This window comes from Mytilus californianus, unplaced genomic scaffold (assembly GCF_021869535.1).
Source record: "Mytilus californianus isolate M0D057914Y unplaced genomic scaffold, xbMytCali1.0.p SCAF_18, whole genome shotgun sequence".
Classification (NCBI taxonomy): Eukaryota; Metazoa; Mollusca; class Bivalvia; order Mytilida; family Mytilidae; genus Mytilus; species Mytilus californianus.
The window spans coordinates 12,460,801-12,482,149 of NW_026262666.1; the positions used below are offsets into that span (position 1 = coordinate 12,460,801).

General features: G+C 32.9%; 1 protein-coding gene across 1 annotated transcript; it reads right to left on the bottom strand.

Annotated features, from left to right (window-relative positions):
• Window positions 1–4,034: 4,034 nt before the first annotated feature.
• Window positions 4,035–17,346, bottom strand: LOC127726820 (ankyrin-3-like). The gene is made up of 5 exons (XM_052234272.1): window positions 17,134–17,346; window positions 13,128–13,224; window positions 7,645–10,377; window positions 4,995–5,477; window positions 4,035–4,835 (listed from the first exon to the last, which is right to left on the bottom strand). The coding sequence occupies exons 3-5, from the start codon at window positions 9,364–9,366 to the stop codon at window positions 4,035–4,037; spliced, it is 3,006 nt and encodes a 1,001-aa protein (XP_052090232.1). The 5' UTR covers window positions 9,367–10,377; window positions 13,128–13,224; window positions 17,134–17,346.
• Window positions 17,347–21,349: the final 4,003 nt, after the last annotated feature.

Consider the following 21,349-nt stretch of genomic DNA (forward strand, 5'->3'; position numbering starts at 1 on the left):
AAATTGCCTTGTAGTAAATCAACCTATTTACCCATTTTAGTACTCATAAAATCCAATTGTTTGTCCTGTTCTTCAATTCTTGCCATCATACGACTTTCTAAGTCTGACAAATTGTCTTTTTACTACGAGAAGAAGTACGCTTTCTAAGACAGAAGAAGTGTCTTCCTCAACATAAGCATCCGAGCCTTTACTTCTCATTATCGTAATTTTTTAGAAAATTAATTAACTTTGAATATATTTTTTTAACGTCTGAACTCTTCGGCGCAAAAAATATAACTGGGGTACAGGTAAAGTAAAGCATGTAGGTGACGTAGTTCCGGTTGGAAGTATCTCTGGGTTACAATACACCATTAGATTTTATGGGCGCAGCCATTTTATGAGCATAACATGGTATTCAGAATTAAGAGTATAGCTAATCCTGATTGGTTGATATGTGCGCCCGTTATTTTTTGTTATTAGAGACTTCGTGCATTCTGCATTATACCAAAGGCCAAATAAATTATTTTCCTTAGCCCTAACGGAATCGAGATGTCTTTTAAACGCTAGGATGAGACACGTATTTTTAAGTGCAAAATTGATAGGCATGGGGGATAAGTACAAATTACGCTAACAAAAGCAACGCGAACCTATATTTTTTGGACCAAAAATACTGTCCTAATAACTTTTCTTTAATTCTAGCAAGGTTTCGTTAAAAAAATCAACTTTCTAAAGTCTGTATCTCGAAAAAGGCTATCATTGTCGCCTATGGGGAAATTAATTGTTTATTTCAATCTATACAGCGTCGACATTTCTTTATCATAGTGCTCAAAAAGTGTCAAAAACAGTAATTTTACTTGATATTTGATGTGAAACCGTATTTTTTGGTGGCAAATGAATTATTGATTATCTAGTTTTTAAGCTATAGTCTGTTTCATATTTGTATTGCGTTTTACCTTAGAAACAAGGGTGGGTTCGACTTTTGACTTACTGTGGAGAGAATATGTCATTTTATGAACTGCTGATTTGTTTGAAAAAAGCACATACACGTCTAGAGTTTCAATATACAAATCGATTTTTAAACATGACAATCTCGATCCAAGTGCTGTTATCGAAATTACCAAATTCAGTGAAAATTTACAGAAATGATCCCCTTCGAACATTGAAATGTTCACTCAAATGGCAGACTATAAAAATTAGAATAGGCATGACATTTTGTAGTTAACGAATAGTTTACGATGTTTAAACACAAATATTTACACATTTTTCATATTTTGAAATGCTATAGTCTGTTTCAAAAATGTACTTTTATACGAAAATGGTTTCATTTAAAACTGTTGTTCAAAATTCACCGTAGTAGTTACATATTGGATCGGTTTTGGTATCAATATAATCAGTACTTGATGACATATAAAGAATCATTGGAGAAAGTGGACATTATCTTCAGACCCTTTTCTGCAGGACCGCATTTACTCAAAAAATCAGAAATTTTTTTCCACATTTTTTGACTGGGGTCACCTCTGATAAAATATTGTGAAAATTCAGAGAGTAATGCCAGAACATTTTGAAGACGATTTTTGTGTGGCATATATATTAGTGCATCTAACGAACTATGAATTGCATGATTCTAGAAAGTATTAAATACCGTATAGGTTACAATACACCATTAGATTTTATGGGCGCAGCCATTTTATGAGCATAACATGGTATTCAGAATTAAGAGTATAGCTAATCCTGATTGGTTGATATGTGCGCCCGTTATTTTTTGTTATTAGAGACTTCGTGCTTTCTGCATTATACTAAAGGCCAAATAAATTATTTTCCTTAGCCCTAACGGAACAGAGATGTCTTTTAAACGCTAGGATGAGACACGTATTTTTAAGTGCAAAATTGATAGGCATGGGAGATAAGTACAAATTACGCTAACAAAAGCAACGCGAACCTATATTTTTTGGACCAAAAAATACTGTCCTAATAACTTTTCTTTAATTCTAGCAAGGTTTCGTTAAAAAAATCAACTTTCTAAAGTCTGTATCTCGAAAAAGGCTATCATTGTCGCCTATGGGGAAATTAATTGTTTATTTCAATCTATACAGCGTCGACATTTCTTTATCATAGTGCTCAAAAAGTGTCAAAAACAGTAATTTTACTTGATATTTGATGTGAAACCGTATTTTTTGGTGGCAAATGAATTATTGATTATCTAGTTTTTAAGCTATAGTCTGTTTCATATTTGTATTGCGTTTTACCTTAGAAACAAGGGTGGGTTCGACTTTTGACTTACTGTGGAGAGAATATGTCATTTTATGAACTGCTGATTTGTTTGAAAAAAGCACATACACGTCTAGAGTTTCAATATACAAATCGATTTTTAAACATGACAATCTCGATCCAAGTGCTGTTATCGAAATTACCAAATTCAGTGAAAATTTACAGAAATGATCCCCTTCGAACATTGAAATGTTCACTCAAATGGCAGACTATAAAAATTAGAATAGGCATGACATTTTGTAGTTAACGAATAGTTTACGATGTTTAAACACAAATATTTACACATTTTTCATATTTTGAAATGCTATAGTCTGTTTCAAAAATGTACTTTTATACGAAAATGGTTTCATTTAAAACTGTTGTTCAAAATTCACCGTAGTAGTTACATATTGGATCGGTTTTGGTATCAATATAATCAGTACTTGATGACATATAAAGAATCATTGGAGAAAGTGGACATTATCTTCAGACCCTTTTCTGCAGGACCGCATTTACTCAAAAAATCAGAAATTTTTTTCCACATTTTTTGACTGGGGTCACCTCTGATAAAAAATTGTGAAAATTCAGAGAGTAATGCCAGAACATTTTGAAGATGATTTTTGTGTGGCATATATATTAGTGCATCTAACGAACTATGAATTGCATGATTCTAGAAAGTATTAAATACCGTATAGGTTACAATACACCATTAGATTTTATGGGCGCAGCCATTTTATGAGCATAACATGGTATTCAGAATTAAGAGTATAGCTAATCCTGATTGGTTGATATGTGCGCCCGTTATTTTTTGTTATTAGAGACTTCGTGCTTTCTGCATTATACTAAAGGCCAAATAAATTATTTTCCTTAGCCCTAACGGAACAGAGATGTCTTTTAAACGCTAGGATGAGACACGTATTTTTAAGTGCAAAATTGATAGGCATGGGAGATAAGTACAAATTACGCTAACAAAAGCAACGCGAACCTATATTTTTTGGACCAAAAAATACTGTCCTAATAACTTTTCTTTAATTCTAGCAAGGTTTCGTTAAAAAAATCAACTTTCTAAAGTCTGTATCTCGAAAAAGGCTATCATTGTCGCCTATGGGGAAATTAATTGTTTATTTCAATCTCTGTCATCTAGATGTTTTATTTTAATTGCGAAGTCTGGACTGGTAAGGAAAGTAATATCCGTATGTATATTTCTCAGGTGGTAAGTAGAAAATGAATGAAATGAAATAAGTAAACCAAAGTGGTACTCTATGAAATTAGATTATCTCAAGTATAATAGAAAATTAGTTTGTGTTCAATAAAGATGAATCACTGCGCAAAAAGGTTTGTAAGCACGGCAGCAATACTTTCACATCCCTTTCGTTAAGGCTGTCATGTTTAGTTATATTTAAGGTTAAATTTTACTGTTGGTTATCAAGTTATGTTTAAATAAAATATCACTGATCTGACATTTTATTTTTATGAGAAATATGATCCCCAATTACATAAATTATAATGTCTTTCATTCAACTAAATAACAACTGCTAGTAAACCATCTACAACATTGATGACTGTTACTCAGTTTGATTTAGTTTATATCTTAATGCCACTCCTGTGTTGATATTTCATGAATCATAGTAACTATTTCACAATAATCCATTCTGTTGACATACTATCATATTCATATGAATTTTTTTGCTCCATATTTTTTAAGTCTTACGATCGATACATCATTATTCTGGAAGAAAGAAAAATCTTTACACTCATGAATGTCTGCCTGATTGTCCAGTAATATCTTTACTATCTCTATATGTTTCTTACCACAAGCAACAATCAACGGAGTTATCTTTACATTTATTTATGTCTGCCTTATAGTTTAGTAACATCTTTAACATATTAATATGGGTCTTGTGACAAGCTATATTCAACGGAGATGTTCCATTATCTTTACACCTATTAATGTCTGCTTTGTTTTCTAGTAATACAATAACTGTCTCTAAATAATTATTGTCACAAGCAATGAACAAAGGAGTTGTTCCTTCATATGTACGCTTATTAATGTCTGCATTGTTGTCTAGCAAAACCTTTACTGTAGCAATGTGATTATTGTGACAAGCTATAAACAAAGGAGATGCATTAATGTATGTACACTTATTAATGTCTGCCTTGTTGTCCAGAAGTATCTTTACAATCTCTGTGTGATTATTGTTACTAGGAGTATATAGTGGAGATTGACCATCATCACTACACTTATTAATGTCTGCCTCTTTGTTCAGCAATAACTGAACTATCTCCAAATGATTATTGTGACAAGCAACAATTAAAGGAGATGTTCCATGACAGTCACACTTAAAAATGTCTGCCTTGTTGTCAATTACAACCTTTACTATCTCTATATGAGTATTCTGGCAAGTAGTATACAAAGGAGATACTCCATCATTTGTACACTTATTGATATGTGCCTTGTTTTCCTGTAATACTTTTACTATCTCTATATTATTATTCTTGCAAGCAATCAACAAACGAGGTGTTCCATCATCTTTACATTTATTAACGTCAGCCTTGTTTTCTATTAATATCTTTACTGTCCCTATATGATTATTGTGACTAGCAATAAACTCCGTTTATTTTCCATCATGCATACACTTATTAATGTCTGCCTTGTTATCCAATAAATTATGTACAATCTCTAAATTGTTTTTGTAACAGACAATAAACAAAGGAGATAATCCATTATTGTCCCACTTATTAATGTTCGCGTTGTTATCAATTAATACCTTTACCATCTCTATATGATTATTGTGACACGCACAATACAAAGGAGATGTTCCATCATTTCTACACTTATCAATATCTGCCTTGTTGTTTAGCAATACATGTGCTATCTTTATATGATTATTGTGACAAGCAATATACAAGGAAGATGTTCCATCATCAATACACTTGTTAATGTCTGCCTTGTTATCCAGTAAAACCTTTACGGTCTCTATATGATTATTTTGACATGCTAAATACAAATGAAATATTCCTTCATCTGAACACGTATTGATATCTGCCTTAGTTTTTAGTAATACCTTCACAGCATCTGTATGACCTCCTTGTGCGGATTCATGCAATGGACACACACCTCCACAACTACACTGGTTACAATCGACACCATGATTGATACACCACTGAATAAAAGGAATATCATGAAGGTGACGACTCCTTAACAATGTATTATCTTTGTAATTTACATCATAGGTAAGTGCCAATTGATTCTGCAGTGAAATATCAAGTGTTTTTAAATGACATAGGAATTTCTGTCTGAACTCTTGTACCTTCATATTAATATTTTGAAACACAATCGCTACTTTTCCTTCAGACCAGTCATGAATCATTTAGTCTAGACGCCATCTAATTAACTATCGAGGTGACCACCGAAGACTGCCGATGGTCATATAACCCGATATAAACATAAACATAGATATTAATAGATTGCGAACTCGTGCAATTGGATTTTTCTAGGTCTGTTTGATTTCATATTATAGGTTAAAAATATGCTAATAATCGTTTTTACCTGTATAAGAATGAGTTTTTCTAAATCGAACCAGTCAACCAAATTTTTTACCCTTATTTCACTTTCAATGTTTATATTCTTTTCCATTTAATAACTGAACACGCCTAGTTCATGCGTAACCCATCTCTAGCTATAGGGATCAATTAAAGTTCCCATGAGTACGGATTCAATGAGGTCGATTTATTCACGTGCAAGTGAATAATTCATTAGTGATCTTTTTTTGCTTAATTTGACAAAACTGAACCAAACTGGCTGTTAAAAGTGAATTATTATTTCACTATTTTACTTTCATTAATGATTGAACAAAACAAAAAAATCATATTTTATGTTTTTTATATCTCGTAGCAAATGCTCCATTAAGAAATTCAAACAAACATTAAAAGAAAAATCCAACAAAGACGCCAACAAAACAGTTTTAGTTGTTGATAGTAAATTAGACAAAAAAGCCAACATTTTGTTTTGTAGTTGATAGTACAAGCAGTATTGAAGTATACATTTTATCAAAAATGTACAAATTAAGTACATATAAAATATGAATTGATACTAAAATCATAACAGTGTTCCGTAAATCTTTTGTATTTTTTTTAAAGGTTTTCGATGCTGCCTGCTAGGATAATGTCTTCCCAGTGAAAAAAAGAATATGGTATTGTACAATACCTAATTTCTTTAATTGTAATATCTTTGTAAGAATTAAGAATTGCCGACTCTTTCTGGTTTAATTTGAAAGTAAAATGTTGAATTTAAATTTTGAATGTTGAAATTGAATTTGAATGTTGAAAAGCGAATATTGAATAATGACAATTTAAATATTGAATGTTGGGATCGCATGTTTCATAATATGAACATTGAAAAAAAAAGAAGAAAAGAACAAGATTCTTTTAACAAAAAATATTCTGAATGTTGAATGTTGAATATTGAACCAATTTAACATCTGTAAAAACTGCTCCAACAAAGTAACAGGGAAGAATTACTGCAATTGACACCACATATGTTTTACGGTCACCATCTCGAGTTGTTTGACCATTACGATGTGTCGATGTCTCAACTTACAGGCGAAATGATTCCGAAATCTTAGATCATTGAATACCAGTATAGACGTCTGACCCGTAGTTTATGTCCTATCCCCGATTGTGATATTCTTACTGAGTGTGAATTATCATGGTGGGTGATGTATGCATAGCAGGAAATGCTAATGCTGTCGATGCAACATTTAACGCTACTTTTGAAGAACTTTGATTCTTTGAAATTGTGAAAGATGGAAATTTGCTTGCCATTTATTTCCGTTCCTCTTTTTGAACTCCTTGTTTTAAGAATCGTGACTATCTTGTCATGCCCGAATATCTTTTAGTAACTAGAATCTCAACTTAAGACCGACAACAGGTTAATAAACTTAGAATCAAATAAGTAAACCAAAGTGGTACTCTATGAAATTAGATTATCTCAAGTATCCTAGAAAATTGGTTTGTGTTCAATAAAGATGAATCACTGCGCAAAAAGGTTTATAAGCATGTCAGCAAACTTTCACATACCTTTCCTTAAGGCTGTCACGTTTAGTTATATTGAAGGTTAAATTTTACTGTTGGTTATCAAGTTCTGTTTAAATAAAATATCACTGATCTGACATTTTATTTTTATGAGAAAAATGATCCCCAATTACATAAATTACAATGTCTTTCATTTAACTAAATATCAACTGCTAGTAAACCATCTAAAACATTGATGACTGTTACTCAGTTTGATTTAGTTTATATCTTAATGCCACTCCTGTGTTGATATTGCATGAATCATAGTAACTATTTCACAATAATCCATTCTGTTGGCATACCATCATATTCATATGAATTTTTCTGCTCCTTTTTTTTTTAAGTCTTACCATCATTATTCTTGAAGAAAGAAAAATCTTTATACTCATGAATGTCTGCCTGATTGTCCAGTAATATCTTAACTATCTCTATATGTTCATTACCACAAGCAACAGTCAACGGAGTTGTACCATTATCTTTACATTTATTTATGTCTGCCTTGTAGCTTAGTAATATCCTTACCATATTGATATGGTTATTGTGACAAGCTATATACAACGGAGATGTTCCATTATCTTTACACCTATTAATGTCTGCTTTGTTTTCTAGTAATACAATAACTGTCTCTACATGATTATTGTCACAAGCAATGAACAAAGGAGATGTTCCATCATATGTACACTTATTAATGTCTGCATTGTTGTCTAGTAAAACCTTTACTGTATCAATGTGGTTATTGTAACAAGCTATAAACAAAGGAGATGCCCCATTGTATGTACACTTATTAATGTCTGCCTTGTTGTCCAGAAGTATCTTTACAATCTCTGTGTGATTATTGTTACAAGCAGTATACAGGGGAGATTGACCATCATCACTACACTTATTAATGTCTGCCTCTTTGTTCAGCAATAACTGAACTATCTCCAAATGATTATTGTTACAAGCAACAATTAAAGGAGATGTTCCATAACATTCACACTTAAAGATGTCTGCGTTGTTGTCAATTAATACCTTTACTATCTCTATATGAGTATACTGGCAAGCAATATACAAAGGAGATACTCCATCATTTGTACACTTATTAATATCTGCCTTGTTTTCCAGTAATACTTTTACTATCTCTATATTATTATTCTTGCAAGCAATCAACAAACGAGGTGTTCCATTATCTTTACATTTATTAACGTCAGCCTTGTTTTCTATTAATATCTTTACTGTATCTATATGATTATTGTGACAAGCAATAAACAACGGAGATACTCCATCATCCGTACACTTATGAATGTCTGCCTTGTTATCCAATAAATTTTGTACAATCTCTAAATTATTTTTGTAACAGGCAATGCACAAAGGAGATAATCCATTATTGTCAAACTTATTAATGTCCACGTTGTTATCAATTAATACCTTTACCATCTCTATATGATTATTGTGACACGCACAATACACAGAAGATGTTCCATCATTTCTACACTTATCAATATCTGCCTTGTTGTTCAGCAATACCTGTGCTACCTTTATATGATTATAGTGACAAGCAATATACAAGGAAGATGTTCCATCATCAATACACTTGTTAATGTCTGCCTTGTTATCCAGTAAAACTTTTACGGTCTCTATATGATTATTTTGACATGCTAAATACAAAGGAAATATTCCTTCATCTGAACACGTATTGATATCTGCCTTAGTTTTCAGTAATACATTCACAGCCTCTGTATGACCTCCTTGTGCGGATACATGCAATGGACACACACCTCCACAACTACACTGGTTACAATCGACACCATGATTGATACACCACTGAATAAAAGGAATATCATGAAGGCGACAACTCTTTAACAATGTATTATCTTTGTAATTTACATCATAGGTCAGTGCCAATTGTTTTTGTAGTGAAATATCAAGTTTTTTTAAATGACATAGGAATTTCTGTCTGAACTCTGGTACTTTCATATTAATATTTTGAAACACGATCGCTACTTTTCCTTCAGACCAGTCATGAATCATTCTCCCTATGTACAACGGTTGGTATTTAGATGGTACGACAGTGATAAACTGAGCCATGCCAGCTTTTTTTTCTAATAAAAATCTTTCTGAAATAATCCAACTGTCTGCATTCAATAATAAACACTGGATAATTTTTTTACCAAAATAGTAAACCAAAAAGTCAATAATTTATCATGTATTGTTTTGTATACATTATGTTCCTTCCTTAAGAAAGTATTTTCAAGTGACTTCAATTCATCTAGAAGAATAAGTCGAGATGTTCCTCTGTCCAGTTTACAGGCCTCACATGTGTTTTCTATCATTGTTCTTATTACTATATTTACCTCCTCGGTCAACAATTCCTCGTCCAATCTATTGTTAAACATGACACACAAAGCCAAGGAACAATATTTCTTAAAATGTCCTCTTTTATGCAAATTGTCAATCTCTCCCTCATAAACTGGAAATGGATTCTGGAAGAATTATTTCATATTTAGTTCAGAATTATCATTATACAATTTACAGAGAAGCGGAAAACATTCATATAAATCACAGAACTGAATAATTTCGGAAGCATCTGTTTCCATGTATACTTCTGCTATTGACTGTTTCTCTGTTTTTGATAAACATAAATTTTCTGATTGCAAGTTACATACGCATGTCTTGAAAATAGACAAAGATTCAAACTGTTCATCCTGATACACTTGTAATCGACAAGCGACCATTATTTTCGTTACTTTATTTTGAATGAGCACTTTAATACCTCAATAACGGTTTCCCAACTGTTTAAGTCCGACTGGTTTATAGAATAAATTCCACAAAAATCGTCAACAACAAATAAAGTTTTCAGATCTGGATTGTAAAACTTAACAATATCATGTGGACTGGTTACCAGTTGTATATCGTAGCCTTCAGCTGCCATTTTTAAAGCCACATGTCGTAGAGTTGCTGTCTTCCCAACACCAGAGCTAGCAGTAATAGCAACACAATTGTTTCCCTGTACACAATCAAGCACATGTTTGGCAGCTTTGGTCTCGACAAAGTTACCAGCATTTACCTTCCATTCTTCCAAAATTTGATTGATTTGTACTGAAATATGCAATCAAATCAATTAATGATAATCCCTATATCTGAATGTTCAAAGGTGTTCAGAAGTGTCACATTTGTTTTGTTATTTTCCTTCGCAAGCAAGTTAACCAGAATTGTCAATTTTGGATTTTCCATACTTAATTTTGATATATTTAAACTGATACAAATAGGAAACAATTTTGTCCAAGAAAGATATCTATTCTGAATATAGCGTCAAATCAACAAAATGCAAATACCTCTTAATATAAATGTCGTGCATCCGAAGCACTTTTCTAGATTCATCTTCAATAGGAACATTTGAATTCAAGTATCAAGAAATAGATAAATTCAGCGAAATATGTGATTAGCTATATACTAAAATAAAATTTAATATACGCTCGTTTGTTTTATTTTTATCTTTGTTTATCGAATTTTCTTTGCTACTTTTCCTTTCATGTTTGTGAACTATTTTCAATTTTTTTTGGTTTCCTGTATTTAGTGAATTTTCATTGCAAGTTCAAACAAATGACTATGCCAAGTTAAGCAAGATGCAGCTGCAATATACTGAAGAAGACATGTAGAAAGTTTGTATTATGCGTGATTCAGTACTTGGATTTTATATACATGTACCAAGATGTCTACCGTGATTAGTATGATTTATTTAAGAATATTTCATGGGGGTTTGAATTTATTTGGATTTTACCACAAATTGTGTTGCGTATATCTGTCAAAAAAGAAAGCAATGATCTTTTTGTACACTGTCCTATGAAGGTGGTTGGTTGTGTATCGCTTCCAACAATTATGTGTGTATGAAAACCACAAATATACGTTTTGACCTATATTTAATTTCCTTTGTATAAATACTTACTTGAGACTGAACAAATTCAATAAATCTTACTTTTATATAAGAAAATTGACTTTCAACAAATTTGTATACACCTGTTTAATGTTTCCATGTTTGGACCACTTTAACATTCGTGCATTTTCTCCTAGAATGCTTTTATTCTTACCTCATAGAATGAATCGATCGTTTGATCTAATGTCGTCATTTACACGGGTTGACCTCAATTAACTAAATTGATAAACAAAATTATACGACATGGGAGTATGATTGGAATAGCCCAAACAAAACATGCCGTTGCCGATCAGTTGACAAGCACTATATTCGTATTTTACCACGGGTGTGTATTCAAAACGTTTGAAGAACGTCATATTAAAATTGCTCCTTACAACCTGATAAAAACAAACTAGGAGTAATACTTATGTACGATGTCATCGAGTGAAAGCCAGCAAAAGAATTACACCCAATTACAATGCAATATAAAAATCCAATGTTAATTTAAAATAAGACCTCAAAAGGATAACAGAAGTCACCAAAACATTGGGCAGTAAAATAAATCAAATCAAGTATTCTGACAGTAAAACAGAACCACATAAACCATTAAAATGCTCAGTCTGTATTTTTCTATATTGTGTTTTGTGTACTATTGCCGTGGGATTTTACGTTTGTTTTCGATTTATGAGTTTGAATATCCCAATACTATTTGTCGCCTCTTTTAATTCTGCTGACATGAATGAAAAGCAAGCGACAATTATCGTTGATGTTGAAACTCTTGAGGACACAACAGAACCTAAAATTTGCCTACCATGCAAATGAGGTAAAGGTTAAGTAAACCCTACCAGACAGCTCCAGTAACCTGCTACGTCCGTGTCTGTGTTTTTATTAGATGTATTTCTGCCTTGTATCAATCTGAAGAGTTAAGCCCTTTTCAACTGATTTTTATAGTTTGTTCTTATGTTGTACTGTTACACCATTGTCCCAGGTAAGGGGAGGGTTTGGTGCCAACAAACTAGTTTAACCCCGCCACATTCTGTATGTGCCTGTCCCAAGTCAGGAGCCTGTAATTCAGTGGTTGTCGTTTGTTGCTGTATTTCATATTTGTTTTTCGTTCATTATTTTGTACATAGATCAGGCCGTTTGTTTTCTCGTTTGAATTGTTTTACATTTGTCACTTCGGGACTTATTATAGCTGATTAAACGGTATGGTTTTGCTCATAGTTGAAGGCCGTAAGATGAACTATAAATGTTAATTTCTATGTCATCTTGTCTCTTGTGGAGAGTTGTTTCATTGGCAATCATACCACATCTTCTTTTTTATATCCATGTATCTCAGGACCAATCAATTCTGTTTACTACATAAGATAAGGATTCAGAGAAATAAATATTTTTCATTAAGAAGCAGAGTTTGGGATAATGGAAAGACATAACACTTGAACTTTATTGGGCGGATCATGTACAAATAATCATCAATGGACAGTACATTAGTGACATGAAATAGTGTTTTAGACCAATAATTCTTTTTAAAGGTAATCCTAATCTGGTAATTCCAAGGTCTTTCAACCGACTAATTTCGACTTTATAATACACATTTTCTATAATGGTATCAATATAAAGGAACGAAACAGGCTAACTTAGTAGATGTATCAGCTTTAAATACTGAAAGGTGGGGATAATCAATTGTTATATCCAAATACTCTAGCTATATTCCGATTAAAAGTTCTGCAAGTAGGTTTAAAATCAGAACAATTCAGTTTATTTGGTAACTGTAAAACAGTAATGGCACTAATAAATTAGGGAAAAGAGGAAGGTTCTAAATCTGCAACCCAATATTTATATCCTTGACACTTTTTTACTTCTTTTACTTTTACTTTTGCCTCTAATCATTTACTTTTCTAATTATTGATGATTGCTTAAACAATCTAGTCCTTACCTCTTATATTCCAAGGCACTGTAGATCGGTCTAAACATTTTGTTTTCAGCTCTATACATTCATCCTGCATGTCTTGGTCACTTAATCTTCTTACAGCCTTAAAAAAAATCATATACAACTAATTGTAGGATCAACATTATATGTTTGATTTGAAAGTCAATTATACTTCTTTTAAGTTTATTTAGATTCCACATGCTAAATCAAAATAGGTTTCCATATGCCTGTATTAACATTTTATCACAGTTGTCAATTTTATTTTTGCAAAATGTTTTATGTACATAGATGCTGACTATGGAGAAATATATCTCTACCTATGCATATTCTAAAGATGATCGCAGTTAAATTTAGTTTAATTACTCAGTAAATCATAGCACATATGGTTATTAAAATTGATGTTTTTGCAATATTTTCAGTTCTGTAATAACATTGAGTTTTTGACTGGTTGACTGATACGCATCCCAGTATGACATATAACATGTGATATTCACAGTTATAGAATTGCAAAAGTTAAAAGGTCAAAACTATACAAACAAGAGATTTCTAGCAACATTATTTTACACCTAGCAATTTACAAATTGTGTTCTATAGAAGTGATATATGTTTATAATGCGCCCAATACGTCAGCATCACATGACGTGTACATTTATTGTTGGTAGTCACTGTTTACAATTATACTTATGTGCCTAAACTAGTGTTACTCTTTAACGCCCTCTTATCGTTGGAATAACGACACATGATGTCAGATGTGGTTGCAAACGGACAGTCTAAATCATATTAATGTATTATGTGGCCCAAAAACTTTATTAATAACATTTGAAGTGAGATTCTAGCATCCTTTTGTTTGGATTACAAGTGTACAATGGACATACAATTCGCTATGTTCTGTGAGTTATTTGTAACTTGTTAACATTTGATATTCGAGAGAATATTCACATTTGTTGAAAACTTTTCCGATATATTAATTATCATAATGGCTGATGCAGAAGTAGAAGTTGTCGCCGAGGCCAAAAATTCTACGGAGCACATAATAAACACTAATCTGCCGTTTCCTCAGAAACTGGATTTTCGACGAAACATTGCAACAAATTAGAAACGCTTTAAACAAATGTGGTCTAACTATGAAATTGCAACCGGATTAGAGAAGCCAGAGGGCAAAACGAAAACCGCTACGTTCTTATCGTGCATAGGCGCAGATGCGTTAGGAATTTTTGATGGATTCGTGTTTGCTAACGAAGATGAATCGAGTGACGTAGATGCCGATACCAGAGGACCGCCAAGCAGTTCAGAGACTTTTGGGCATGGTAAACTATGTACAGAAGTTTGCACCATGTCTATCTCATCGTGTCTATCATGTCTATGTCTAACCTCTTCGCGCAGGCAGTTACTTAAGTCAGAAAATGATTTCAAATGGGATCCTCACGTACACGGACTAGCATTTGATCAGATAAACAAAGTATTGTCAAATACACCGGTACTTCGATACTTTGATGAAAAGAAAGCAGTTATATTACAATGTGATTCGTCACAATCAGGACTTTGTGCTTGCTTGCTGCAAGATACATTAACACCGACCGAGGAAAATTACGTTCGAATTGAACAAGTGTTACTAGCTGTAGTTTTTGGAATGGAAAAGTTCGAGACCTATACGTATGGATAAAAAATCACCGTCGAATCTGATCACAAACCGCTTAAGATCATACGTAAGAAAGTTTTGCTGACCGCTCCGAAACGACTACAACGAATGTTGTAAAGTATGCAAATGTTTGAATATGTTATCGTATTCAAACCAGGAGTTGACATGTATATAGCAGACACATTGAGTAGCGCGTATATCAGGAAAGAATCTAGTGGACAAGATAGGCGATTGGATACCGAGAAGGAAATTGAAACTGTGAATGGATTCAGTTCTTACCGATCACCGCCGAAAGATGCAAAACACTACAATCTTCCACCGCAGAAGATGAAGAACTTCAAATTCTTTCGAAAGTTATAAAGAAAGGATGGCCGATTAACAAGAACGCCGTAGATCTTAAGACACACAAGTATTTTCCGTTTCGAGAAGAACTTACAATTCAGAATGGATTGATATTTAAAAGTGATAGGGTTGTAGTGCCGAAAACTGCAAGAGCAGATCTGATGGAAAAAGCACATTCTAGTCACATAGGTATCGAAGGATATTTACGACGAGCGAGGGAATATTTGTATTGGCCGAATATGAACTCGGACATTGAAAATTACATTAAAACATGTGAAACTGCAATACATTCAACATGGAACAACAGAAAGAAAGTTTGCATAGTCATGAACTATGTACAAGACTATGGGAGAAAGTTGCTTGCGATCTCTTTGAATTTAATCAGCAAGATTATTTGATGACCATTGATTACTATTCCGACTACTTTGAAAATGACAGATTAAATAACAAGAAAGGAAAGGAAGTCTTTGGAATCTTGAAGAAACATTTTGCGAGATATGGTCTACCTGACTGTGTATTTTTAGATAATGGACCGCCATTCAATAGTCACGAATTTAGACATTTCTAGAATCAGTATGAATTTACGCATACAACGAGTTCGCCGAGATTTCCACGATCTAATGGAAAAGTTGAAAACGCTATCAAAACAGCAAAGAGGTTGACGATTAAATCTCAGAAGGATGCACAAGACCCGTATTTAGCATTGTTAGACTTAAGAAATGCACCATCTGAAGGTTTGGATAGTTCTCCGTCTCAAAATATGTTTGGAAGAAGAGGGAGAACGTTACTACCATCAGCGTCAAGATTATTGAAGCCGGACATTCAAACAGATGTTGTAGGAATCAAGAGGTTTCAACAGGAGAAACAGCGTTTCTATTACAACCGTTGTGCTAAAGATAAGACCGAACTAGCGAAAGGAGATGTAGTCCGAATAAAGCCGTTCAGAAACGGAAAAGCATAGACGAAAGCTAAGGTTGATGAGAAATGTAATATTAGATCGTACAATGTGACCACAAAAGATGGCAGCACTTATCGGAGAAATCGTAGACATTTGATGTTAACCAAAGAGCCGATGATTGATCAGTCAGAATATGAACTGCCAATTCAAACAGCCTACCGCACTGACAATCGTACACAACCGATTGCCATCAATAATCAGTTAGACGATGTCGTGACTGAACACCAAGAAACGAAACCAACCGTTAGAACTTCAGGACCTTTTCGTAGTAGACCGAAACATCTGCAGGACTACGTTTGTTTAGTGCGTTGATTGGATTTTGTAAATATGTGCCTGTTCTTTTTAGTTTGAATTAGTGTAGGGTTTTGATATTGTGAATTTATAATGGACTTATAAAAGTAGGGTTTTTCAGTGTAAATATGTTCTGTAGTATAAGTTAATACTTTAAATGATACAAGCGCGAGTTAAGATCAGTTTAAGGCCAATTTTGACAACACCAAGAACTTTAAAAAAAAAATTCTTTCGAAGGGAGATTTAACGATATATGTTTAAAATGCGCCCCATAAATCACGTCACGTGTACACTTATTGTTTGTAGTTACTGTTTACAATTATACTTATGTGCCTAAACTAGTGTTACTCTGTAACGCCCTCTTTTCGTTGGAATAACGACACAATATCTTCTGCAAAATCGAAATTTTGATGGCTTTTTCTTTTTTGACAGGATTAGTATATAGAACATCTAAACAGTATCTCTCTTATTTTCCACTCATATAATAAGTAAAGCTACAAGATATTTGGAGAATTTCTTTTTTAATTGAATAGTTCAATAAGAATTCCATTGAAATGGCCTGTAATTTAAACAGACCAGAAATTTAAAGTATTTAAAGTATGATTTATAATTTTTGGAAAAGAAAATAACAAAAAGTTTGACATGGGTTTTCAATGAAAACTAGATTCCATTTATTTTCCGAAGGAAACTACTTGTCTTTTCATAGTTTCATCCAATGGTTGGTAAAATATGAAAATTAAAAAATCTTCCCTCTTTTCACATACATTATACAGTGAACTTACCCAACTTATATCGTCCCATGCTTTGTTAAAAAATACACTGTCCATCTTCCCATCTTTCTTGTGTGATATGTGATGTGATATATAATTCCTATAATATTTTATCCTTGCTAAATCAGCCGATGGTGAAGTGTCATTTTCTAAAGGAGTGTTGTCATAATGACTCAACTTAGTAAGATTTGTGAGCAATGCAATCATCAAAGTAACATCAAAACGTTTTGAATCTGGCAAACCTGTTAATAAAAAAACAAAATTCGCTCAATGTTTGTTTACTTGTTTTTGTTTAAATGTCCTTTTGATCGAGTTAAGCCATCTCAATTTGTATTTTATAGTGTGTCTTTTTATGTTGTAATGTTTCATTACAGTCTCAGGTTAGGGTGAAGGTTTGCTTCTGTTAAAACTTTTAAACCTGCTGCATTTGTATGCACCTGTCCTAAATCAGGAGCCTGTTGTTCAGTCGTTGTCGTTTGTTGGTGTGGTTTATAGGTGTTTCTCGTTTCTCGTTTTTGAAATAGAGTATACCGTTGGTTTTCCTGTTTGAATTGTTTTACACTATCATTTTGGGGCCCTTTATAGCTTGTTGTTCGGTGTGAGCCAGGCTCCGTGTTGAAGGCCGTACTTTGACCTATAATTGTTAACTTTTTATACATTGTGACTTGAATTGAGAGTTGTCTCATTGGCACTCATACCATATCTTCTTATTTATATTATGTTATATAACATGGTTGCAAGTGTGTTCCCATTGTTCACGCCTGGTAAACAATCAATTCTCAACCAAATGGTTAAGCGAGAAAAAAAGTTTACTGGCACTTCCTGTTGAGCTTTTCTGGTACAAAATATCAAAAATGTAATAGGGTAGGTCGACTTTTCATCAATTTATTGTCAATCTGTAAATATTTTGTTAAAAAGAAAATTGTCATGCCATAGATAACTAAATGAAACCTTGTCTCGTTCATTACTCGGACCAATGCAATTTTAAATGACATCAGAATGACTTTTCTCCCGCAGGTAAGTGGTGCCAGCTCAGTGAATTTTTGACAAAATGACAATGAGTTCTTCAATACGTAACGTATATATCAGTATATAAGTGTTCTTCTGAATCAATATAAACGTATAATAACATTTTTTTCTATTTCTGACGAGTTTAATTTCATTAAGCTGAGTATGTAATAAAGTACGTCGGGTTTGACATTGTCTGGTATCGGTTGTAATATTCTGGAACAATGTTGAGATCTTCTGTTGAATAAAACTTCCAACTAGCTGATTGTCAATCGGATACAACCGTCAAATTTCATGAACTTTCTGTATAGTGGTTGTCATTTTAACTTGTTTCTGGTTTTGACATGGAGTCCTGTTGGTCTAATTCAGATAATCTAGAGAGAAAGTCTAGGGCTGATTATTTAAAGTCAAGCGGTGTACGTATTATAAAGTTCGGCGCTGTAGATCTTAATTTTCAGAGCTGTATATTCAAAGTCCTGCCTCGCTTCCGAACAAATAAGGCTTACTATTGTGCAATGTATGTGCATACGAAACAGCATCTTCCATACATTTGATTTATACAATAGGCATAATGGTAAAATATAATCTCTTTTAGTTGTTACCAAGGAAACAATTTGCATTGATTTGATACAAAATATTGGCCAACTAATATGTCAAAAGGTCAATGGTCAATAATGACCTTGAACTTTGACCTTGAACATTTTTTCTTTAATTTATCCAATAGGGAGAGTCATTAGGGGTTTATACTTATGGGGAATTTGTTTTTGAGACTTTGTAACAGCATCCTGTTGATATTGAATTGAAAAGTTTGAGCGTATAAAAAATGTTAAAAAAAAAACACACTTCAATAATTTCTGGACCTAATGGCGGTACGGATGTGATACAAGGACTGTCAAACAGAAAATTCACTATGCAAAATGAAAAAAACAATCTTGATGTTCATATAAACCCCTTTTGAAATTTATATAATTATTCAGCTTATTATTATTATTTATTTTATTGGACACCTACTTTCTTATTTGACAAATTCACCGGTGTCGAATTGCGAAACCAAACTCCTAACTGTGTATTGCAACTTACTACCTACAGCGCCCGACTTTACATCTACCATCGCCTACTTAACATCTCGTTTTCTAGGCTTTAAAAACCACTACTCTTTAGTATCTGACGGTCGTATCCGATTGACAATCAACTAGTTGGAAGTTTTATTTGACAGATGATCTCAACATTGTTCCAGATTATCACAACCGATACCAGACAATCTAAACCTGACATACTTTATAACATAAATCAGCTTAGTAAAATTATATTCGTAAAGAAATAGAAAAAAAAACCTGTTATTATACGTTTATAATGGCGAAGAAGAACACTTATAATAAAAATATACTGATATAAACGTTACGTATTGATGAACTCATTGTCATTTTGTCAAAAACTCACTTACCTGCTGGAGAAAAGTCATTCCGATGTCATTTTAAATAACATTGGTCCGAGTAATGAACGAGACAAGCTCTCGTTTAGTTATCTATGGCATGAAATTCTCCAATTTAACAAAATATTTACAGATTGACAATAAATTGATGAAAATTCAACCTACCCTATCTATATTTTTGATATTTTGTACCAGAAAAGCGCAACAGGAAGTGCCAGTAAACTTTTTTCTCGCTTAACCATTTGGTTTAGATTTGATGGTTTACCAGGCGTGTTCTTTAAATGATCACAAATTTCTGTCATTTGTCATTAGAATGATGTTTGTCTTTTTTTTTGGTTGCTTATCTATGGTGATTCCTATCCTTTATCTATTGATAAATTTTTCATAACTCTTTGTTTATTTATTTATATCACTGTTTAACTTACACTTTAAGAAATCAATATTTTACTTACCACTACGAGGAAACAAAAGGTTCCACTGTGATTGGTTAATTATTCTTTTGATTTTTAGATCATTCAATATGTTGAAAGCTTTCTTAATAGATGCGTATAGACAGGATGGATGAAATTCAATGTCGAAGAAAGCTCGAACAGCACGTGGAGTGATACTAGACAGCAACAAACACATCCTGACATAGTTTTCTTCTTCTTGTGATATGGCTGTCATTTTTTTTGTTTTCAGCGACACTAAGACTTCTGTTATTGTTTTCTATTATTTAAAAAATAACAATATTTCTGGAATAAAAATACGTTGATGATATTTATGTCTCTTCAGCGATGCTCGAGGCCTTTTATCTTACCAATAATTGATATTCAAATTGTTGTGGCCAGCATGTTAAATGGACTTTAATATAAAAGACAACCTTTATCTGAACATCTGAAAGATCAATCATGTGAGGGTTGCTTTCAATTGGTTCAGAAGATTTTGAGAGGATCTTTTGAAAAGTACGTTTATGTGATGGACGATGATGAATGCCAAGTAATGGAAACATGTCATCGTGACCTTTTGTCCTTTCGAGCTTAAAGTATTTGTTTAAATTTTTTATATCATGATTATATTATTTATGAAGATAAATCATTTAAAAAGTGTCCTTCACAAAAATATCCTGATACTATCGAACTTAGGCGAAACATGGTTAAGGTTATAATTGAAATTCGGTTGTTAACCTTTAGTATGCTTCTTTTGTGATAATCTCTAATTCATAGATTGAAGCACAACTAATTTGTTATTAACATTGAAAATTCGCAGTATATTCTAGGCATTGCATTCAAGCAATGTCTTTTTGTGTGCATTTATACGACTGCAAAAAATTTTGCGGTCGTATATTGGTATCACGTCGTCGTCGTCGTCGTCAGCGTCGTCCGAAGACATCTGGTTTCCGGACAATAATTTTAGTATAAGTAAATAGAAATCTATGAAATTTAAACATTAGGTTTATAACCACAAAAGGAAGGTTGGGATTGAATTTTGAGGTTATAGTCTTAACAGTTTAGGAATTAGGGGCCAAAAAGGGGCCCAAATAAGCATTTTTCTAGTTTCCAGACAATAACTTGTGGAACGGTGTATGGATCTCTCTGAAATTATACCACAAGTTTCCATACCACAAAGGGATGGTTAGGATTGGCTTTGGGGGATAATCGCTCAAATCGTTTAGGAATTAGGGGCAAAAAAGGGGGGAAAAACAAGGGTTTCCTTGTTAATGGACAATTTCTTTTAAGTACAATGTTTTGTGTTTGGATTACCTCCCTTACACTGCTTTTGAATTATGTATAAAGAAATGTTGTATTG

Bases quoted from the DNA above. Each gene is read 5' to 3' on its own strand.
- LOC127726820 (XM_052234272.1), bottom strand. From the start codon at position 9,366: ATGGCTCAGTTTATCACTGTCGTACCATCTAAATACCAACCGTTGTAC. The intron at 5,478-7,644 runs ACTTAAAAAAAA...ATTTCACTGCAG, and splicing joins TCAAGAATAATGATGGTAAG to AATCAATTGGCACTTACCTA. The intron at 4,836-4,994 runs GTATTAATTGAT...AAATAAACGGAG, and splicing joins ATCATATAGAGATGGTAAAG to TTTATTGCTAGTCACAATAA.